Source organism: Gopherus evgoodei, chromosome 3, assembly GCF_007399415.2.
Source record: "Gopherus evgoodei ecotype Sinaloan lineage chromosome 3, rGopEvg1_v1.p, whole genome shotgun sequence".
Lineage (NCBI taxonomy): Eukaryota > Metazoa > Chordata > Testudines > Testudinidae > Gopherus > Gopherus evgoodei.
In genome coordinates this window covers 138,228,703-138,253,829 of record NC_044324.1, presented here as the reverse complement: position 1 = coordinate 138,253,829, position 25,127 = coordinate 138,228,703, and the positions used below count along the sequence as shown (strand labels likewise).

General features: G+C 39.5%; 1 protein-coding gene across 22 annotated transcripts in view; it reads right to left on the bottom strand.

Moving 5' to 3' along the window:
• AFDN (afadin, adherens junction formation factor) overlaps window positions 1-25,127 on the bottom strand; it is a 212,829-nt gene that overhangs the window by 148,269 nt on the left and 39,433 nt on the right. For all 22 annotated transcript variants that reach the window (XM_030556759.1, XM_030556770.1, XM_030556777.1 and 19 more), the window contains exon 2: window positions 96-291. In XM_030556759.1, the coding sequence (XP_030412619.1) occupies window positions 96-291 (196 nt within the window). The remainder of the gene's footprint in view (window positions 1-95; window positions 292-25,127) is intronic.

Sequence of the window (25,127 nt, the reverse complement as noted above, 5' to 3'; positions counted from 1 at the left end):
TAAATTTGTTATGGTAATTAGTAGAAAACATTTATGATCTTTCTGTATCCTTTTAAGAAAAAAGGAAGAATGAGACCCAGACAGCATATACTAACCTCCACTGACGTGCACTTCATAAAGTGAGTATTTAGGAGATGACAACATTCGCATATCTGGTCGGAATTTCTCTGCAAGGGTTTCTATTACATCTTGCGTTGTGGCAGTGCTAGAAACACGAATACATTTTGTTGCAAAGTTTCCAGCTGCTTTGTCTTGAAAATAAAATCTCATTACTCCATGAAACTCCAAATCCTGTAATGAAATAAGAAGTGAACATAATTCTGATTGGTGACTGAAAGGCGTTTCTCCCTTGGGAATGGAGAAAATTATTCTAATACACCATTGATATATGTCTGTATAATTTAACAAAAATTTTCCTGATATAGTGTAAGCACACTACATTTCATTAAGCAAAGGAAAGGAAAGTTGGAAAAGCCTGGAATATTCTAGAAATGCAGGCGTTTATTTTTTTTAAATACTCCATGCTGTTAGGGATGGTTTTATGAGCTATGCCTTCAATATTAAATACATAGACACCTAAGAATCATCAGTTTTAAATGCAGAATAATTAACTCAGCCCTTCTTCCTTCCAGAGTAGGCTGAGTAATAGACAGTTTACGCAAATGTGTGTGCTCTTTTAAATGAGACAAACACCAAGATCCTGTCCGTTATGCATGGATATTAAAATCCTAATGATTTTTGTAACAGAGTTTGTTCCCAGGTGTCCTTGCCAAAAAAATTCTGTGAGGCTGTTGTCTAAAGTTTTGAGTCAAGAGCCAGTTTACACCTTGAAAATTAATTAATTTAATATAACTATTGGCTGCACCTTTAGCTCCCAGAGAGTTAACAGTAGATGACCACCAAGACAAACCTAAATGGAACATTAAACCTATGTAATAAACTGATAGGAGCCTCCACTGGCACCGTGGTAGAAATCAATCATAACCTTGGTGATATTTTCTCTGAATCACAGATGACTGAAATACTCATGAAAATTATGTTTTTACTCTAAGATGTTAGTGGCAGAGAATGTGCTATGCTCTAGGCCTGTAAAAGACAAACTTGATCCAACAAGATGTATATGTGACCACAGAGTACCAATTTTTCCTGTGATCACTGTTCTTTCTATAGCACACTTCTCCTTGCTCTCCTTCCCTTCCCCACACCCATTAACAGACTCAGGGTATGGCTACATTTGGAATTTCAAAGCGCTGCCCCGGCAGCGCTTTGAAGTGTGAGTGTAGTCGGAGCGGCAGCACTGGGAGAGAGCTCTCCCAGCGCTGCATGAAAACCACATCCTCTACGGGTGTAGCGTGCAGCGCTGGGAGTCGCGCTCCCAGCGCTGCCGCCCTGATTACACTGACGCTTTACAGCGCTGTATCTTGCAGCGCTCAGGAGGGTGTTTTTTCACACCCCTGAGCGCGAAAGTTGCAGCGCTGTAAAGTGTGAGTGTAGCCATGGCCTAAGGGTATGGCTACACTTGCAGATATAGAGCGCTGTGAGTTAAGCCAGCCCTCGGAGAGCACAGTTGGGAAAGTGCTGCATTATGTCCACACTGTCAGATTCAAGCGCACCGGCGTGGCTACATTAGCAGCTCTTGCAACGCCACAGAGAGCAGTGCATTGTGGTAGTTATCCCAGCATGCAAGTGGTTGCAACATGCTTTTCAAATGGGGTGGGGTGGGGTAGAGTGTGACAGGAAGTGTAGTGGGGGGAGAGAGAGTGGGTTTTGAGGGGGCTGAGAGCATGTCAGCATGCTGTCTTGTAAGTTCAGACAGCAGCAGACCCCCTTCTCCTCCTGCTTCTCTCTTTCCCTCACACTCACAGCAAGCAACATTCCACACTAATGACTTGCTTTGTCCTGGAGCAGATAAGCATGCCAGCTATCAAACGGAGCTTTGAAAGGGCACATCCGCATTCGTAGAGCAGAGTTCAAAACAGTGACAAGAGTGGCCATCCGATGAAGTGGGTAGTCACCCACGAAAGCTCATGCTCCAAAACGTCTGTTAGTCTATAAGGTGCCACAGGATTCTTTGCTGTATTTGACTTAAGGGGATTATGGGACGTTTCTGGAGGCTGATCAGAGAACAGTAATGCAACACCTCGTTCACAGTGATGCTGGGGCGTTTCAGTTGAAGAGCAGCAAGCATTATACCTCTCGTGAAGGTGGAGTACCAGGAGCGCTCCAGCTGCAAAGTCCAGGCACTCTAACTGCCTTGTCAGTGTGGATGGGTTGTGAGTTAGGGCACCTGGGGCTGTTTTAATGCGCTCTAACTTGCAAGTGTAGCCAAGCTTCTTCAGGTAGGGACATGCCTTCATCTGTCTGTAAAGAACCATGCACACCTAATGCACTATAGGAATTAACACAGGTATAGTGGTTAATGCCAAAAGCATTACAATTGCCTTACACATAAAGGTTACTTCTGTATTTGTGATGCACCCTAAGTTAGGTATTCTATATAAGTAAACAGAATATTGTGGTAATGTTATCTAACACAAAACTGTAAAGCTTTTTTGAAGCTTTTTAAAGCACCATATTAATTATAGCATAAAAAGGCAGATTTAAAAGGAGAAAAATGGCAGCCCCTAATACAGGAGGGAGGCAGATTAAAACTGAAGCACCCCCTCAGCCTGTCCATGCAAATACATTGGTTTGACAAGTTCCTTCTTGAAACAGACTTCTGGTTTGGAATAAGGGAAGAGGAAAAGATAACTAAAGTGAAAATAGTTGCCACAATGGATTGTTCTGTTTTTAGATCTGCAGGAATTTTTTCATATCCATTTACCTGAGAAAAGCACGGACTCTCATGGTGTTAACTGCTGCACAGCCTTTCAGACTGTGCACTAAGGGGTCCTCGCCTATTCAAATTTATCATTCCAGTTCAAATTTAATCTCTTCTCCTACATTGTGACAAACTTCAATTTTCTATGCAATGTAAAAGCATAGGGAACTTTCATTTTCACAATTTGTCAAATAAAAATGAATAGACATACACAGATGTCTAATGAGTTTTAAGCTTGCATTATGTTTCCATTTCCTTCTATTCAAATTAATGTACCTAAATTTTAGATTTTGCACTGCCATCTAAAAGTGACAGTCAATTTCATGTAAAAAAGTTAAAGCACTCAGACCAATTACAGTTCTACAGAAAAATGACCAGTAGGTGGATGTAGGTGCAAACTACAAAGATTTTGGGGGGGGTTGGGATGTACAGGGAGTGGTGGTGTATGCCCCATTTCCCTGACAGATTTCACTTGGCTATTTGTTGCTTTATGTGAGCATTGTTTTTTCCATCAAATTTACATTAACCATTATGCTGCATTTCTAAATAGAAATGCACCAGTCTTTGGTGGGAAATGGGAACAACTGAAATAGATTATAATTTGGGGCTTAAATTCACTGATCCCAAATTTACAGCAAGATTCAAAAAAGTACTCTTGGCATCAATACGTATACCCTGTTTTCAAGAGACAGATAAGGACATGCATCAGCAAGAATCTGAATGTACACTGACATTTAGCTAAATTTTTTTTTTTAATTTTGGATACTATAGAAGACAGTATTAAATCACTAAATGCAATAGAAAGCAAGGGGGACACAAAAGTTAAATAGTTCATGATTAGCTGTTTAAGGGTCATTACATTAAATTTTCCCAAACACTCTTTAAAAAATTATATGGATTACATATTGAGAGCTGAATTTGTAACTGTCTAATATGGGTCTTATTTGGGGGAGAGGTGTGTGAAAGATGTGGGAATGGATGTGCCATGGGAGCTTTTGTCCTTAAAGCCATCTTCTACTACTAAAGCACCTGAGGACCACCCCTAAGATTGTTTCATTGTAGCAGTAGGGATAGACAGGAAGAGTCAGCCCATTACCACTCTGGAGGAGGAGAACCTCTTTCAAATTACCTGCAGACTGGTGTTTAGAAGTGAAGAGGTGGTTGGAAGGAAAGAAGAAGAATTTGCCACTTATATAACAGAATAGAAAGTGCATGTGTTTGGCTAAATTCTTCATTAACTGAAGTACATTAGAAAAGATGTGAAGAAAGAACAGATACCAATGATTCTGCACCTTTATACTCCACAGGGAGGGAGCAATCATCCCAATAACACACAAGAAAGATTTGCCTTGTGGGGCTACTAAATTCTAGTCCAGGGGTGGGCAAACTTTTTGGCCCGAAGGCCACATCGTGGTGCAAAACTGTATGGAGGGCCAGGTAGGGAAGGCTGTGCCCCCCAAACAGCATGGCTCCCACCACCATCAAACCCCTCCCGCTTTCTGTCCCCTGACTGCACCCCTCAGAACCCCACACACATCCAAACCCCCCCCCCGCTCCTTGTCCCCTGACTGCCCCCTCCCAGGACCTCCAACCCTAACTGTCCCCTTGGACACTGCGCCCTCTCCAACACCCCCAGTCCTCTGACTGCCCTGATCCCTATCCACACCCTTGCCCCGACAGGCCCCCTCGGGACCCCACCCCCTATCCAATCCCGTTTCCCCATGCTCCCCCAAACCTCTGCCCCATCCAACCGCCTCCTGCTGCCTGTCCCCTGATTGCCCCCCAGGATCTCCTGCCCCATATCCAATCCCGGTGCCCCTACCATGCTGCTCAGAGCAGCATGTCTGGAGCCGCGCCTCCCAGCCAGAGCCAAACACATTGCCCTGCATGAGTGCGCAGACCCTCCCCAGCCGCTCTTTCCAGAACAGTTTTGAATATTTATGATTTTTGCCATTTAATTCTTGGTTGCATCTAGCAGTTGCACAGATTTTTGTGGGGATACAAATCAGACGTTTTAAAAGCTTCTCAGAAATTTTTTAAAACGGTGTTTACTTCATTTGTAAAAAAGCAATTAAATACACTTGAGGAGAAAGTCACAGTTTAAACAAAACCTAACAGATTTTTAGGAAGTTACAAGGCACTAAATTTGCAAGAAGTTAACAAAAAGAATAAAATAGAATGAAAACAACTCTCTAAATATCCTGTCTTTCCCCACAGCAAATTCTGAAACCAATCTTTAACTGCTTACACTTGTTTCACAATGAGGAGAAAATATTCAAGGCATTATTTAACATTTTATTTTAAAAGTTAATCTGGTTCAGACACTCTCTTTTCTAATCTGCTTCTACTAACGAAGAATTCAGTCAGCCATATGCTTTTGCCACTTGTTCAAATACAGACAGAATTTGCATTGTGTTATATACAAGTATTTGTTATGAATGTAGGGGTGCTTGGTAAGGACTACTGATCTGTATTCCAAGACATGGTTTTTTATTGTCTTGCGGTATTGTTAGGCACAGATTATTAGAGTATTTAGACATTGGTGTGCTCAGTGTTGCAATGCCTAACTGACTTAGAAGCCTAAATCTGTATTTTCACAAAAAGGGATTTAGGAACTTTTTCCCAATGACAGAGTTACATGTATAACATTAGTTACAACTTTTCTTCCAGCAGGATTAGAGAAAGTTTCTCTATCTGGAGCCATTCATTCATTTAGCTGATGTATTGTATACTATCAACAAAGTTAACTAAACTTCTCCAGTAGCAATGCTTTAGATGGAGAAATTAATAGAAATGGTTTATCAAAAGTGTGTACCAGATGTGTATATGAGATAACTTTAAAAAAGTAAATTTGCCAATGGACAGAGTAATGTACCATATTGTTAAGTGTATAAGAACAGACACTACACTTTGATCTTAGCTTCCACAGATACTCTTGGATATTGAGTTATGCCTTCAACACAAATGCAACTGATTTTCCACAAAAATTTCACTTTGTGATTAACTGTATTGAAGATTAATCTATTTGTACCATTTAAAGAGTTAAAATTGGCTTGCTTTAAATCACTCATACCCACAATGGATAAAGTTTTGCTTTCCCAGTAAAGCCAAAATCTAATTAAGTACTAATAACCTTCCTTTACCAAGCAGAAAAAAAAGAGCAATTTGCACAAAATGTTTTACTAACCTCTTCCAAAAAAGGTTCAAAATTCACACCATAATTTTAGTAAAACAATGGAGACATGGCTAATGTGAACATAAATGTTGGATTTTGCTGCTTCAAGTAAAAATAAAAACATATCACATGTCCCCTACAATAAGCACAGAAAATCGTAGGTAACATTTATCTGCCATGTTTCTTCCTGTTTCCTGTATAATAAAGTGACTGACTAATACTGCCACAGCTAGTCAGATCTGCTTCTTACATTCAAAACAATATATTTCATAGTTTCAGTTATGACTTTACTACAAAATAAAACAGCAGTAAATACTATGTGCCACAGGAGAGAATAATTTTTCAAATATCAGTATCTTTATATAGACAAAGCATGTACAAGTGTCAGCAAAAAGGTCACACAAGCTAGCTATGCTACAACAGAAAAGATTTCAAAACACAATGAAGCTTCATGAAAGGCTTTAAAAATATTTTGTTTAGAAACCAATTCTGGGAGTCTCTCGTTGTGTTACTATGTGTGTTTGCATAAAAACAGCATCTCATCTTTGTGCTTTAGGCTATGTCTACACTTGCAGAGGTTTTGTGCTGTAAATTTCACCAGTGATAGGGAACTGGTGAAAGCACTGGTTTGTGGACTCACTCAATTCCTCAGGAAGCAGAGAGTGTTTACGTTAGCAGCACTTCCATCTCTGTTGCAAGCCATGCTCTAGGGCAGCCAGTGTAAAAAAAAAAAAAAAAAGCTACCCCCCATGAGGGGAGTAGCTCACAGTGCTAGGGCACTGTCTACACTGCCGCTTTACAGCACTGAAACTTGCAGAGCTCCACGGGGTGTTTTTTCACGCCCGAGTGAGAAAGTTGCATTGCTGTAAAGTGGCAGTGTACACAAGGCCTTACTTTCAGCAGAAAGGTGAGCTGTGCTCTTGGGGACAGCCAATGGCAATGTATATATCAGTCATTAAAAAGGTGCTACCCCCAAAACTGCGAGAGAATATAGGTCAAGTATGAAATCCAGGAATAAAGGTTTGTTAAATATGCAGTGTAAATAAACTGTTAAATCAATAGATGATTTTGAGATATTTCATAGCTAACTGAATTTGTGTATGTTCAATATATTTCCCTGCTTGAAAAGCCCTGTTGGGAAAAAGGTCCTTAATGGTCTCCCAATTCCCCTTGCTCCTTTGGAACAGGAAAACATAGGCAAATAGCCAGAAGAAAAGGAGATTCCAGGAGCGAATGGTGCTAATAAACTTCTGCACTCTGAGGCAGGAGTTGAAAGGAGTCTAAATGTGATACAATGGTGTGAGTTGTGGAGGGAACCTGGACTTCCCAAAAAGTGGAACAAGAAGGCTTCAGCAGTCAGACTGACTATACTCAGCAGTGCACGTCTGTATCTCTGGATGCTCATGTACGAGAAAGCAGACAACTCCATTCCAGCAACTGAGGTGACAAGGACGTTATTTCTCAACAGCTAGAACAGGATAGTGAATAAGGAGACTGAAGCACATAATTCCAAGGAGCCAACGGAAATAATGGGGAATGAATTGGCCTATTTTAAAATATTTTTTTCACTTTTTAATTACAAAACAGAGCAGCATCTATGTATGAGTTTCCCTTCAGGACACTGCCTCCAGAATCCTGCTGGGACACCCCTCAGGGAAAACACTTTTGGCATCAGCCCTGGCTAGCCGAGTTGTTTTTTGTTAGGAGGCAAAAATAAGCCAAGCAAAGTGACTAAGTATTTCCTAGCCCCAATTGTCATAGCAAGCATTTTTCTTCCCAGTATCTAACAGGTAATCATGCAAGTATTACTGCAATGACAGCATTAATCTCAACTCTATCCATTCCCCTAATTCCGGCTCTGCGGAGATCTAAACAGGACAGGACTAAAATCCAAACTTCTAATCTACGATGGTTATTCAGACAAAAAACTGTTTTCCAAATATTCTGCAAACTTAGTATAAATACAATAATCAAAAACTTTTAAACTCACAGTTAGTCTTACAAATTAATTTCAAGACACATCACACATACAAAGCCTGGCATAACAATAGAACTCCTATTGGAGAAATTGCTGGGAAAACTCATGGGATGCCTGCACTATATCTGACCTGTCAAAAAATGCTCAATAGATTACAACGGAATTAGTCCCTCCCTCTCCCCATAACCACAAATATGCACTGATTCAGTTGTGCTTCAGACTACCACTGACAATACAAAAGGAAAAGGGAGTGATCCTAACAAGATTTTAAAACGAAAGATGGTTAGCCATCATGTGTGTCAGCATTTATGTTTGAATCATGCATAAATCAGAATGTTTTTAGCATTCACTAACAACAGTTACATCAGTTCATAGACAGGCTAGATTTCAGTGTATACCATCTCTAATCTCAAGTATTTAAAAATCCTAACTGGACTTGAAAAAAGGTGGATGGTACTATTAGTGGTAATTGCATTAAATTCTCTTCCATCTAAAACAATGATTTTTGCCTACCTGTAGCATTCAGCCAGCTTTTAAAAAACAAATGCGGCTTTATTATCAAGATAGAGACCTTTTGAACAGCCAGAAGTCTCAAAATGTGACTTTAAAAGTTCTTTCACAGATGTTTCTGAACCCATTCACTGGGTTCAAAATACTCAACGTAATTTTTTTTTTGCATGCAACTAAGGTGGACTGATTTTAAAAATGAAGTAAATCACTAATTTTAACCACACTTTTAAAAGGAAAATAACTTGATTTAAAATAGAATTGTAGTGATTTCTCCCTCCCCACCCCCCCAAAAAAAAAAGTTTCCTAAAGTATGTTCTCTTTGGTTAGTAGTAAGGTCAAAACATTTTGGTCATCTATTTGATGTATTAAAATTATGAGCTGCCTATCTAACAGTTCTTTTTGAAAGGGGACATGGTTAGCCTCCTTCCCCTGCAAAAGGCTGGTGCGTAGTAAAACTGCAGAAATAGCTTCAGCTACATTTTTAAAGTTGATATAAAAAAGTGGCCATCTCCACAAAGCTGATTTGCTCCAAAACTGCTATCTATAATTTAGATCACAAAAATCACTCCTAGCATACAAGGAAAACACAGGATGTACTAGATTTTATCAATACAAATATATACTGCAGTAATTACCAAAATGAGAGCAGTAACACTACTGCAGATTTTCCCAAGGGTCTATTGCACTGTATTTATGGGGAAACATTATGGTCACCAAATACACACCAAAACAGAATTTGATTTCCTCCCACATAACCACATATGTTGTGCAACACTAGCAGAATTAAGTAGCAGCATTTTTTATTTTTATTTTACTTTTGGGGTGGGGGAAGTGAAACAATTAGATATGACCCAAAATATACAGGAAGCACATCTAAATAAGAAGGTGGTAATCTTTAAAAATATTGACTTTTCTGAAGAGAGCTACAATTTTCAGAAACCATTTCCACTAGTTAGACCCACAAAGGCAGAATCCAGCTCCACTGAAGACAGCAAGATTCCATATGGACACAAGGGTTTAAACTCTATAAAGATTCTATTGTGGGACTAGCATTTAAGACCTTTTCTACTTAAAGTTACATCCGTTTAATTCAAGGTGTGTTCTTAATTCAGTTTTCTTATAACAGAGCTCTTGGACAAGGGTGTATGAATATTGATACGTTTGATCATAATTACAGTCATGGAAGATAAATTGGTTTAAGTGAAACAATGGAAGAGAACAGCTATACTAAAACTCATTTCATTCCCCAATTAATGCATAAACACTAAATGCAACTTTTTATTCATGCAGTTACATAGGTGTTGTTACTAACAAAAGTTGCATACAATGTTGATGAGAATTACACACCTGAAATCTTCCAGCTGTTTACGCCTTTTCATGTGTTAATATTTACAATGGATTAAAACAAAATATGGTCATCTTAAAAGGTACACCTTGTTTGTCTTCCGTCTCCCTCTGAGGAGTACTGATTAGTTGCTCTACAGGAAAGCTTGCAACATTTAGCATAACAGAATGTAAATTATTGTAACTAAACAAATATCATGATTGCTCTGTCAAGCCATGAACAGTGAAGTTAAACATTCAATGTCATTTTGATTTAAAAGCAGTAACAAAGAATAAAGCTTTATTTGGGGTTCTTAATTCCAGGTTCATAATAGAACTGCCTAAACTAGGTAAATTCGGCAAAGATTTCATAGGATTGCTAACACCATTCAGATTCACAGTAATTAGTGACGTTGGGCAGTTTTCCATGTACCTCACATTATATTAAGAATTTATTTCATGATAATAGTTTGGCAGAAATATCTATATACAAGACACAACAATCATCATATCAAGTAACTGACCCTAGAGTTATGAAAATCATTGTCAAAAAGAACATCAACCAAAAACTTTAAGTGTTATATAAGCTACAGCTGAACATAAACATCTTCAAAGAGAAAATTTTATCACCCCAGAATACAAGATACTCTATCTTTAGTAGGCATTGTACTATATGGACTCTTCCATAATTCTCACAGGATTACATATTTTTTCTTGACAATCTTCGTAAGAAGAGTATTTTCTATTTCACATTCTTTAAAATCCACTTTATAAATTATTTTCTTAATTCTGCCTTAAAATTTTCATAAAGCATTTAACCTTTTTTAAAAAAATATTTATTCAAGAGAACTATAGACAAAATCCTTTAGCCAAATTTAGGGGCACTATGGCATGTGGGCAGTTTTCACTTTGCATTTTTTGGTGATGTAGCCCATTTAGAAATCAGTCCGCAAATGTCTGATTTCGCATCCTTGAAGAAGGAAGAGATTATATATCAAACAATATTTAATAAAGTTTGACCATCTAAGGCACCGTAGCTTACATTAGTTGAGGTAAGCCTGTTTTTACCAAAGAAGGTTTGACACACAAGGATGCATCAATAAAGGAGTACTAAACATATAAAGACTGACTGCCACCTAGGGGTTGTTCTTGTTAAACTGCAATTTAAGTTGTAAATTACAGTACTCTCAATAGCAGCAAATCAAAAAATAATACAGCTTCAACATTATACTTGCAACAGGAAAAGCAGCCTACTACAGCCAAGTGCACCGTGATTAAATCTCAGAGTATATAGCAAAGGAAACTGATTATAGCAGACAAAACGTGTAAAATATTGTTTAGAAATATAGATACAATTTTTAAATATGAAATAGTTCTTATTCTGTTCATATGACCAACCTACAAATATTATCTCTACCAAGTTATTACAGCAGACACATATCTAGTTATATTTTGACTGAAAAAAAATACAATGCATTGTATGCTACATATCCTTTAAAGAGAAGGAAACTAGTTAAAGTCTGAAGACTAGAGTTAAGAAATCAAAAACCCTGGAGTAACAATGCAGGCTAAAAATACTATATCAGAGTTACCAAAAAAAAAATAAATTGGGGCCTAGATGCCAGTATAAATGCAGACAGAACAGACAAAAAAAAAGGAAGCAGAAAAGACAAGGAATATATATAATCAGGAAAATAAAGTTTATTCAAACCAATAAGGTATTTCTTCAAACAGTGGAAAAGCAACACACCACAAAAGGGCAAAATGCAAGGTGGAAATTAAGAGGGCACCTGAGGAATTCTTTAACTTAAGAGGCAGAAAGCCTACTAAACAGGTTGCAGTCATGTACTCTCCTAGTCTACCAGGGAATAAAAAACATTCAAAAAGAGAGGATACAATCATTATAGAGAAAAGTTAAACTACTACTTCTTTGCATCAGTTGTCATCTCAGAGGATGATGGAAACATAGCCAGTACAGATGCTACACTTTGCAGACAGACAGAAGATATCGTCACAGAGCTTCAGGTGTCAGAAAAGTGGTACTGCAACAACTACAGGTATGTCTCAAGCCAGATCATATTAGGGAAACTGGCAGAGAAAGCAAAAATTAGTTTAGGAACTGAAAGTTTGTCTTCTCTTTGGTACTACTGTGTCATTCACCTGAAGAGGTGTAATCCTGGTACTCCAAGGTTTTTTGTTTATTGTTTTTTTGTTTTTTTTAAACAAGCAACACAATTACAGCAAGTTAAAATTACATTCTGTAAGCATTTGATTATCTATCCCAATAGTAAATCCAAACATGAAAAGAAATCTCAACAACCTGCTCAATGTTTCTAATCTATTTTAATGTCCAACATTCCTTTGAAAAAAAGCTACCAACTGCTGTCTATTTCATATCTTTTGAATATGGAGCTTTCATCACCACACAGCTTTCACTTGCTTTACAATACCTGAGTGACAAAAATTAGATTTCTGCCTCTTGATGTACTGTGTGTATTCCTGAAGGTGTAATTATAGCATTGTAGTAATGTTTATATTTTTGTTGGCAATTCACTTTAAGACTATTTTAGTTGCTTATATCTTTTTTCAACCACCACCACATTACCTACTGAACAAACATTTCTAAAGTTTAATATAAGTGAGGAATTTGATTGCTACTTTTTTTTTTTAATGGTGTTGGAGTTTGATTAAATCTAGCTCAGTCACTTAAGTTATCCAATGCAATGCCAGAGAGAAGATTTTAGTCATAATAGGTTGGTTACCCAGCAACCTATACAGCAACCTCTGTTCCAACCTCTTGCATGTATGCACATTATAATGGGACAGGGACACCATTTATTTCTATTTAATTGCATCTTATTATATAGTTAAGCAGCCAAAAAAATGGCTGCATAATTGCCTCTAACTTGTGCTAGTGTACTGAACCACCTCAAGAGGTTTCCATGGTAGGTTGAACCAAAGTCCTAGCACTAACAGTTTTGACTGAGGGCTTGTCTACATCACAAAGTTGCAGCGCTGGTGAGGGGGTTACAGCACTGCAACTTAGGAGGTGTACACATCTGCAGGGCATCACCAGCGCTGCAACTCCCTGTTTGCAGCGCTGGCCGTACTCCCGTTTTGTCTCGGGTGTAGAGGATCCAGCGCTGGTGATCCAGCGCTGGTAATCAAGTGTAGACACTTACCAGCGCTTTTCTTGACCTCCGTGGAATAAGCAGGTATCCCAGCATACCTGAGGAAGCCTCTCTGGTAATCAAGCAGGTCTCCTTCCCCGCGGTTTGCTCCGGTGTTCTCCGAATCCCCCCCGCAAGCGGGTCTCCTTCCCTGCGATTTGCAGGGGGGTTCGGGGAACGCGAGAGCAAACTGCGGGGAAGCAGGTCTCCTTCCCCGGTTTGCTCTCGCGTTTCCCCGAACCCCCATGCAAGCAGGTCTCCTTCCCCAGTTTGCTCTCGCGTTCCCCGAACCCCCGTGCAAGCAGGTCTCCTTCCCTGGTTTGCTCTCGCGTTCCCCGAACCCCCCTGCAAACCGCAGGGAAGGAGACCCTGCTTGCTCGGGGTTCGGAGAACGCGAGAGCAAACCACGGGGAAGCAGGTCTCCTTCCCCGGTTTGCTCTCGCGTTCCCCCGAACCCCCGTGCAAGCAGGTCTCCTTCCCCAGTTTGCTCTCGCGTTCCCCGAACCCCCGTGCAAGCAGGTCTCCTTCCCCGGTTTGCTCTCGCGTTCCCCGAACCCCCGAGCAAGCAGGGTCTCCTTCCCCGCGGTTTGCAGGGGGATTCGGGGAACGCGAGAGCAAACCGGGGAAGGAGACCTGCTTCCCCGCAGTTTGCTCTCGCGTTCCCCGAACCCCCGTGCAAGCAGGTCTCCTTCCCCGGTTTGCTCTCGCGTTCCCCGAACCCCCCTTGAAGCCGCCCAACAGCACTGCAGTGTGGCCACATCTAACACCACTTGCAGCGCTGGTTGCTGTAAGTGTGGCCACTCTGCAGCGCTGGCCCTATACAGCTGTACTAATACAGCTGTAACAACCAGCGCTGCAAAATTTTAGATGTAGACATACCCTGACAAAACATTGAGAAGAAACTTTAATCCACTGCAGAAGTGGCAGAGTTGGATATGAAAAAAAAAAAGTGTCTACAGGGTCATTCCCCAGTCAAAAGAAATAATATTTATTTATGAATTATACAGGAGAATCAACTAAGCTTAAAATCTCAGTATTTGTTTCCTGGACACCTATACTTTTCCCCATAATTCCTATAACTTTCACATACTGTCAAAGAAATAAATTACTAAATACAGATGACTTTCTGTAAATTAAAAAAAAAACAAAACAGGTTGGTTAAAGCTATTTTCCACAATGGTTAAGTTCTGATAGTTTTTAACAGTTAATTTATCTCAAATCTATAAGCGATGACAGGGAATTAGTGTCTTCAGGAACAGTGCTTTTTCCAATTAATCATCATTAAACTGGATGAAGGATGATAATGAAATTACCACCTCAGCAAGTTGTGAATCCACTAAAAGTTATACTCTACTGTTCTTATAGTGAGAATTTGATATATAAAACGCCTCATTAAGTTATTTTTATGCTACCTACTTACTGTACTAAATTTTAATATGCTGTGTGTACCGACAGCAAATCCAATGAACCAAGGCTAATGCTTAAAATATCCATGCTGTTTCCAAAACCTGGTAACTAACTGTATCAATAAATAATGATATGGAGACAGCAGGAACATTTACTTTATTTTATAAGTTTTAAGAGAATGAAATTAATTCAAAGCAAATTCTGCTTTGTTGCACCTATGAACCTTGCTGAATGCACTGGTGATGTTGACATGTATTGGACAGCAATTTCATGACTGGCCCTGAAATGTCTTGGTGAGCAGTATGTGACACACAGGTTTAGAAGGCGATGTTTTGTTTGTAAGAACGTACTAGCAGAAGTACATCAAATCTCTGTCTTCTCTAACAACTAGTACAAATGATCCATACAAAATCAGCTGATGAAAGAATCAGGCACACAATCACTAAAATCACAAAGGGAATAATGTTCCAGTAAGTCTACATTACAGGGTAGCTGGCCAAGAAGAAATGGGGCTCATCACTAATCTGATGTGCCCTCCAATCATTACTCCATGTCATTTTCAGCCGTAAAAACAAAGATAACCAAGCAGTTAAATGACATTTTAAATAATCCATAATTCTCAACAGTGATCCACACTACTATAAAACCAATTCCAGTTACACAAAGATTTGCAGACCTATTACTGATTGGAGTATTAGATAGTTTTGGCTCTATAGAAAACAAAAAACTTGCTAACAAAAAACTTCACATACTTTTTTAATTTGTTACTTTATTCATGAATGCACACAACACAAAAGGGATTATTTCAGCGTCCACTGGCCATGTCCATGCTATAAAGGGTCAAATTGAGGCTCTCAGGAAGTTTAAAGCTGCTACAAATCCTGCAGGACAATGCAATGCCACACTTCCTCATACAGACTCTCTCAGCCAGCCAGCCTGGAGCTTTCAAGCCAAGTCTCTCAAGTGCTCCATATTGCATGATACACTCCACATCTTGGATCCCTTTTATCAAGACTCTACAGCAGAAAAGCTGATTAAAAGTTGGTTCAGCTCTCTCTCTTCCCCTCACTTACCTTTTCTCTCTGATTCCAGCCCAAAACCATAAAAGAGAGAAAAGTTAAAAAGATAGGAGTCTCAAGGGGGAAGAATTATGGTCCTGTGTATGCTAAGACACCTGTGGGAGGGGATCAACCACAAGCTGTCTTCAAGCTGCACAGCTCCACTATGTACAAGATACACATCCCCCAGCCCTATCAAATATGACCTCCCACAGTTTGGAAAACTATTCCTTCCCCAAATCCTCCCACTGCTGTGTAGCTGAAATGGAGAATTCCTCACCCTGCCTAGAGTTCCCCTTCTCCACCAAGGCAAATGACCCCTGGAAGCTGTTTATATACAGTACTTACACATTGTTCTTGTCAATTATGCAGCAACACACAGCAAAGCATACCTGTCCCATCATTTAGTCATTCGTCACTGATTTCAATGGTTTACATCACAGATTGGATCCCTAACTGTTAAACCTGCCAAACACCACCTGATAAGAGCAGCAGGGGCTGGTGTAGAAGGAGGCACTGAAAAGAGACACTTAAAGTGAACAGAACAAGAGGTCCATCCTACATGCCATCTGCATTTTCCTTCCCCCACCACTACTACAGATCTGACTGTTTTGACAAACATTTCCTATTTTGGGAACCATATCTAAAATAGTGTGCGCCAGGTTTGGACAAGATACTTTACTTCACCTTTATTGCAGAAATCAAATCATCAGTCACAATCAACGTTGATAACTTTTTATTTTGTTTGTATACTGGCCTAGGAGCAAGGTTTTACTTAAAAAAAATTGAACCTCAATTACCTGAAATTATCTCCTAAGCCAATTCCCAAATGTGTTTGGGAGAAAAATAGGCTAACATAAGCAAAGTATTTATATTCACTAGAAGTGGCCAGTTATTTCTCAGTATCCTCAACTTTTTACTTTTTTCTATCTAGGACCTCCACTCTTCTTCCCTTAATTCTGCCCAAAAGCTCTTTTTACATTTCTGATCTATTTGCCTGATGTTTCCTGCAAATAGTTACATTCATCACCTTTTTCTCATTCAGCTCGATAAACTTTATACTGTAAACAAATGAATGTTATAATGGTTGCCTCAATTCCCATTTGGACTACATTATAACTAGAGCTATAATTTTGTCGCAGAATTTTTAAATAAATTTCACGGCAGAGGTATGGGAAAAAGATTAAGCCATGGAAAGAGGGCTGGCGGGTGGGGTCCCTGTGGATGGAGGAGTGGGAGGTTGGAGAGCAAGCCCATCCCACAGTTCTGGCTCCTGTCCTGCAGGGCCTGGGCCAAGTTCCCCATAGTGGGCCTTGCAGCCTGCCGCATGTTTGGTGCACGTGCCTTGTATTAGATATGAATGTCCTGCAATATCCTAGGCAAAGATTACTGAATTAAGTTAAACCTTCCTGAATTAAGTTTAAATAGTTTAGGAGGTCATGGTATGAAAGATGCAAATGTTTATGTACTACTGAGGGACTGTATGGATTTCCATGGGGGACACAGACGACGGCCCTCCAGGAACTAAGAACAGCAAGCAGGGAGTGGTAAGGCAAATTTACTCAGAAAGTAATGTCTTCAGAGAGTTACCACCACTTGGAAAGAGGCTCACATATACTATTTCAAATTGGATTATCCAGGGACAAACAGACAAAGAAAGGATTTTTGTTTAAACAGCCTGTGTTAAAACTGACTCAGGGCCTTCTTTCTTATCCAACAAATAGACAGGACTTTTGGCCCAAGAGGGTCCCAATTCTTCCTGGGAAGAATAGGAAGATCTTTTGCCCACTGAGGCCCCATAAGACTTGGGGACTAGTTCTGAGCAAAAGCTGTTATGAAAGCTATTATGAACTATTAGCCACAGGAAAAACCCGAGTGGGGTTTAAAGAACTAATCACCAACCAGAACCTTTGTTGGAGTGAAGGGTTTCTCTCTGGTAAGCTTATTAGCAAGCATGCAGGTTGTTTTATTGTTTAATATATTTTCTCCATAATGCTTTCACTTTAAGAATAAATGTGTTTCCTCATAAATGGCTGTGTGATAAATTTACTGTGGCAGTTATACTGTGTACCATCACTGAGGAGAGAAGAAAAAAAAAAAAAAAAAGAGTCCTTCTCGGGGAGTTTGTCATTCACGGCAAAGGTCACAGTATAGTCAGGGAACATTTCAGCATGGAAATACCCTGGTCAGAAGATGCAACAACTGAGGAGCTGGAAGCTTAAAAAGGGTGCCCTTGCTGGGCCACAGAGAGGAAACAGAGGTAGCAACTGTGACAAGCCCCTCTCTAGATGGAAAGAAAGGCAGAGGGTCAAATTTGATCAGCACTGCAAACTGACCCACATGACTGTAGCACCTCTCAAATTTGGCAGATCCCCCCTCTACAGACAGAAACAAGGGTAGAGGGCCAAACCAGCGTCCTGTTGCTACCTACCACATGGGGTCATAATGACACTCAGGTTTGGTCCTTCGCCTCGTCTCCATTCACAGAGTGATGGATGTGCTAAACTGAATGGTGCTGAGACCATGCGTGACAGAGAATGGATTCCAGATAAGCAGGAGACAGGCACAATATTTCTAGAACTTACTGCTGCATATTGCATGATCTGGCATACAGGTCCTTTTAAAGTGGGTCATCCTGACTACGGAACTGTTTTGAGAGGCTGACTGTTCCAAGCTTCATTTTGAACAACAACAACAAAAATAAACCACCACTCACCTCCTGGAGGTCCCAAAACAATGGTCTACCTCAGTGCTAGCAACACCACTTTCCAACCTCTTCACAAATCATCTTCCCAACCCAGCTGCCAGGCATTTTATCTACACAGATAACATCTCTGTGGCAATACAAGACCAGGATTTCAGCCACTTAGAGGAAGTCCTGAAAGCTGACAAGAAAGAGATGGCACACTATTGTAAAAAATTGAGACAAATCTAGTACCAAAAAGATAGTTTTCGCTGTTTCCATTTATATCATACAAAGGCCAACAAACAGCTCAACATCTGCTTGAATGGACTGTCTGCACCACGACCCAAAGCTTATGTATTGAGGTGTTACAATGGCCTGTACCTTGACTTTCAAGGACATCTCAGTGAGAGCTCAGTGAAAATAAAGACAAGAAACAACCTGATCAGCAAATTAGCTGGCTCTACCTAGGGGAGCCAACAAGCAGATATTGAGAAACTGAGCTTGACTTGTGCTATTCTGTAGCAGAGTATTGCGCCATTGTGTGCTTCAGCTCTTTTCACACAGAACTAGTACAGTAGATGCTTGGCTAAATGAAACTATGCATATTACAAGTACTATAAGATTGACCAACCTGACCTCACTGCTGGTCCTATTCAATACTGCCCCTTCTGACACAGGCAATAAGTTGCGTTGCAGAATTCTGCTCCTTAAGGTGCAAGACATTCCACATCTACCCCTATTTAAAGAAGGTTTTAAATCCATCAACCCACCATCCCAACTCAAGGCTCCTTGTTTGGACACTTTCCTTAAGGAACCTCAGTATCACCTCCAGGTGGTGTACGAGGTGGCAAGAACAAGCTTCAAACACAGCCATTTTAACCTCATTACAGATCCAATAGTTAGGCCACCTGGCATTGACATTTCATGCCATCTTTGGGTCAAGCTCATTTGCTTCAGGTGTGGAGAGATAAGGTGTGTTGCAGCAGCACTGCTGCTGGTGACTGTAAGTGGGGCTTTTGTGACTTTCCCTCTTTGCCACTGCAGCCAGTTAGAAGATGTAGGTCAAATATTTGAATGCTGCACCCATCAGCAAAGGCTGCCTGGTTCCCTCAAGGCATTGCACAATACCTTAAGTATCTTAACCATTCAATAGCTGAATGAAAGGCATGTCTACACTAAACTTAAGTCAACCTACATTAGGGTCAACTTACAGCCATGGTGCATATCCACAACTACCCTCCGTGGGTTCATGGTGCACCTCCTCATCGGTAATGCTTCCACCGAACTAAGAGGGGCAGTGTGGGGAGCTAAGAGCCTACTCACATAGGCTCCTGGAGGGCTTCCCCCCTGCCCTTACCTCTCCGCTGGGAGAGGGGGAGATGAAAACACATTCTATTACATAGAGGAAAAGTTTGGGGATGACTGCCTTACACAAACCAAGGTTTCCAACAAAACTGCAAAATATATTTTAAACCCATTAAATCTCAGAGCTTGTCTTCAGGTACAGTGCACCTATACAGCTATAGCACTTTAGTGAAGACATTCCTATACCAAACGGAGAAGTTCTCCGGTCAGCATAGATAAACCATTTCCCCGAGAGATTGTAGCTACATCAACAAGAGAAGTTCTCCAGTCAACATAGCACTGTCTACACATGGGGTTAGGTCGGTTTAACTGTCACTCAAGAGTGGATTTTTCACACCCCTGAGCAATGTAGTTATACCTCTATAGGTCTGTAGTGTTAACCTGGAGTGAGTGTTTTGCCTGCAGCTGCAGTTACCAAATCATTCAGTGAGGTTTACCATGCAGAGTACAGGTAACCGAACTATAAAAGCATAGAGACTTTTAGATGTCTGCAGCTGCAAGTAACCCCGTGGATAGTAAATGGCTAAAATGGTTGTAAAACTTCCAACCCTTGATGTGAGGCGAGCATATGAGGAAGGTGATTGGGTCTCTGGTATATCAGAAGCACACTACTACTTTGTGCTTATACAGTTAATTCTATCCAAGGATCTCAACACAGTTTGCAAATATTAATGCAGTAAAGATGCCCCCTGAAATTTATTACTTTGTTTTTTCAAATGAGAAAATAGAGTTATAAGGTGTTACATGACTTGCTCAGGGTCACACAGTCTGTCACAGAATTAGGAACAGAAACATGATATCCTGGGGAAAAACAAAAATCCATCCCTTAACCATTTTTCAGCCTCCCAAAACCAAGAGGGTGGTTATTTCACTGTATTAGGGCCACATGGCTCTTACTGTAAATGCCAAAAATATATAGTGCACAGGCATACTGGTGGAGGATAAGCAGAGATACAAGAGCAGAATTAAAGTTATTCAGGATACCTTAAATCTAGATTTTCATACTTCCCAGAAATTGTTCTGTTTTTCAGCATAATTAACTTTGAATTTCCTCACTTTCAGACTTCTAAAAACTATTGTATATGATTAAAAGTAACCAATATGCATACTGTGTCACTCAGTTTTCAGTCTAAGAATTTCCTTTGATCTTTCCTTATTTTTTAATCTGAATTTTAAAGAATATCTCAGTATTCGATGGACATTATGGGCTCTCAAACCTTTGCTACCTTTTTAAAAACAATCTTAACATGGTTCTAACATAGTAGATTGGGGAAAGGGCACAACTAATTAAAACAGTTACACAGGGGGGAAAATGAATAGCATTAACAGAACATCTCACACCACATATCCAGCTTATAGGCACTGTTCAAATATGAATTACAGCATGCAGCAATACTACAGCTTCATTCATCAGGAGTGACTGCAGCTGCTATTACCAGTGTAGCTAGTTGTGCTTTAGAACTAATTTCTAATATAGCTCAAATTAACTTAATTTTCCACCAAACACAAGTGATCAATATTTCATTCCTCAATATTTTAATTACATTAATATATGAAATAAATTGAATGTCATAAGTTTGACAAATATTCAGAAGACAGTAGTCCTTTAATTCTGCCCCACATAGTTTAGTTTCTTTGTAATCAGCACTATATATTTTTACAGTATTAGTTTCAGTACTATTAGCTTACATGCAACAGTACTGTAATTAGACAAAGCACAGATGTGATGTCAAAAGAAAACAGTGCCATTTACTCAAGAGGACCTTTGGTTACAATCACATTTATTCTTTTCTACTGAGACACTCAGGAAACAGAGTGATTCATCAGAGCTTTAAGTCTACAGTAGTATATTAATTTTATTGTGAATTACAAATACCTACGTATTACAGGTTGGACTCTTCATTACAGTGCATTAAAATGTACAGCAAGACATTCTGCAAGCATTAATGACCTGCATGGAAGCTGGTACCTGACACACTGGCTGTAAGCTATCTTGCAGCCAGACCTAATTAGTCAGGAGTTCCACAGAGGAATGCTGACAAGCTTAATAAACAAGCACCTGACTTTCCTGGAGCAGACAGAACAAACAGCAGCAGGGAGTGAGCTCAAAAAGGTCTGAAGGCTCGAAAACACCAGACATACTGAATCACTCAATCCTTTGGAGTGTGGACCTCTAAGATTAATCCCTTCATTATACTTTATCACAAATTCCATACCAAAGTGTATTTTAAGTAAATACATTTGTTCATGAAATGAAGTGTAAACTATGTCTTGTCCTTTTTTCTTTTGTGATTTTGGCTCTAAGCAGTCCTAGCCTCTTCTGTTTGAGACTTGAGTCACAGGTTGCCTCTTTCCACCTGATGACTAGCTATAAGACAGACCAGTATTTGCCAGGATTCTAAAGTGTGTAGGTTCTTCTGAAAACAAGTTGCCACTGCCCCTTTCACACTGTTAAAGTGTAACATAAGCTTTCATAATTCAATGCGGTAGGTCAAGATCTTGCCAAAAACTAATCTGAAAGAGCCATATCATTAGCCAGTTTCATTAAGTCTTATTATTTACTAGTTTAACTATTTGAAGAGACATGTATGTACAAAACTTCATTCAAACTGCAAAACTTGTATGCTCGCAGGTCAGAATGTGGTTTACAATTAGACATCAGATTCCCATACTTCTGATGACCCAATTACAACACAGTCTGGCTCAAATTCTGCTCAGAACTAGTTAAAAAAAAAAAGCCAAGTAAACGCTATGCCATTGATAGCTACATGTGTCATTGGTAGTACAGTGGGCTCCCAAAAGCAATACCACTCCAATATTTTGACTACATAAACTTTGGGCCACAAATTGTGTTGGCAACAGTTCCAAAAATGCTTTAGAACCACTACTGTTGTCTTTCTTCCACATCTAAAATCTGTTGTCTTTTGTAACTCCTTTTGATTTTGTTCATGATAACCACAAAACAAAAGTAGTATCATTTCAATTCTGCATACAAACATGCACCCTGAGATCTGCACCATTAAGTGTTATGTTAGTTTCATTTCACTCAAACAGTTCAGGCACTGTTTTTATGCAGATACAACACCCCGAACATTAAACACAAAGCAAGCAGCAGCAAATCAGACAAACAGGAACGCCACCTCCTCTTTCAGACATCAAACTGCAGAAAGGAAAAAGGAGGAGTTCACCCACTCCAGGTACTGCTGAGATGGGGAACCAGATTTATTTTCTCCTGAACACAGTATGCAGTGGAACACGGTTGGAAGCTCTGATCACTATGTGAACACACAGAATGTAGAGAAAAAGAGATGCTATTTCCTCCATTACAATTATTGAAAATTAGGGACATACCTACCAAGCATTCTTTTAGACTGTTTTTAAAAACAATGACCTGATACCATTAGTTAACATCAACTGGAGGAATTTAACATACTGAATCCTACTTAAAGTAAGTAAAGTCATACCCATCCTGCATAAAATAGTAAAATAATGCCATTCACTATCAAATTATTTTTTTTGTTGCTGATATCAATACTAGAGTACCTTAGGGTAGAGTTAGCCTGAAAAATCTAATACAGTAGCTATAACACTTTAGCAAATTTTATCTGCTAATAGCCTTCCCTTCATAAATCCTACTTAATCCTGTTGTATAATCGCTGGCAGCAATTTCTTCAGTCATTCTGCAACAACTTGGTTAACACTGTATAGCTTCAATTAATTATATTTACCCCAAGAAGGGCTCCTGTTTTTTACATTTCAACAAAGGCTTTATTACTGATTCTAAGTTCCCAATCCACACTCCTATGAAGACTTGTACATTCTATTTGGTTTTAGAATGTTTGAATACAAATAAATTCCTCAGTTCCAACATGGAAACTAATCTCAAGCAAACAAAATTATGCTATATAATCTTTCACATCATTTTAAAAGATCTCCCTTTATATTACAAATGAACTTGTTTATTTAACAAAAAAATATTAAGCTGGTTCTGCTTTTCTTTCTTTCGCCAGATTCCCCAGACACTTACCTGTATAATCTTCAACATATCAGGATATCTGCATTGTGTATCTGATCTGGTGTTCCTTATTTCACAGCCATAAATGAAATTTTTTTTACCCTCCATATCGTACCAAAAATGTTTTGTCCTAAAAACTATCCACTGGTTGCCGATTACAATGACCATCTCAAATTCTCCAGACAAGGAACAAGTCTTAGCTGATTATCTTACTCATCAATGGACTTGTTTTGCATTCAGATCTCCATGGCTCTGAATTCTTTCCCCTAACAAATCCCACAGGCTATGTCCTATATCTTACTCAGATATATTTACCAGCAGATTTTATATTAAAAAGGGGATTGGGAATTCTGTAAGGCCATAACCTACTCAAGCTAAATGTTCAGGTTACTCTTCTAATTATGTATGAAATAACTGAAATGACACTTTCCCCATTACTTCAGAACCTTGCATAATGACGTCCAATTTGTTTGCTGGAAAAAGACAGCTGGCCAAGAAGGCTAATAATTCTAACACCTTTTCCCAAACTTTTTATTGGCTAAGATTTCAAATGATGATGAGAGTTACATTGAGTAGGTCTAATATTTAGCTTTTCAAAGAGAAGCACAGATGGAGCAATAATCTCCTGTTATCTGCTAGTTTCAAGCATAGCTTCTGTCCAAGTGAATATTAAAATAGTACTGATACGCAATTTCAAGAAAAAATCCTCAAACAAACATGCTGAAGTCAGAGAATGCTATTAAATCTATTATATTTAGATTTTCTTCCTATACATTGTATTAAAAATAAGGAAAAATGTAATTTACACTAGTAAACATCAAATGCCAACCACAAGAGCACCGTACAATATATTAATTTAACTTATGATAAACTCATTCATTTTCAATCAATTTGTATTTAACATGCACTATCTAGGAAGCAGTGTGCCCTAGTGTCCAGAGCACTGGACTGGGACTCATGAAACCTGGGTTCCATTCTTAGCTCTGTAACTAAACTGCTTGGTACTTTAGGGCAAGTTACTTGAAATCCGTTGTGGATCTGGGCCAAACAGAGGTTTTTCCTCCTCTTTAGTGCCTTAAGCACTTGGCTATTTAACACCATTATAAATGCTGGAGGCAAACCGGGGTTTGGGTTGGAGACTGACAGCTCACAACCCCCCATGTAATAACCTCACGATCCCTTAAGGGGTCCCGACCCCCAGTTTGAGAACTCTTGGGTTAAAGATTATAAGGGAGGCCGCCTCTTCCTCCCCACCCAAGGCCATTCTCTGTGGAGTTAGACAGTAGTGATGTATGCTTATGTAAGAAACGGCGTAGGCATAAACAATACCTGACTTCAGGAGAGGGTTTCACAGCTGTAGATCCCAGGCAGAGACTGGTGCCTAACTCGCTAATAGGGCGAGGGTTCAGGGCAGACCTTTCTCCTTAGCATTGCCCACTGGCTAGTTCAGGTATCTCCTTACTTAGTGTGCTGTCTTTTGTGGATACCATTCTTAGGCACCTATCACTACCATAGCATTGTATAGGCAGCCTACATACCTACCTCAGGGTTTGCTGATTCCACTAAGTGACTAGGAGTCCCATTGTGGATCCAGGGTTTCCCCTCTCTGTGCCTGTTTC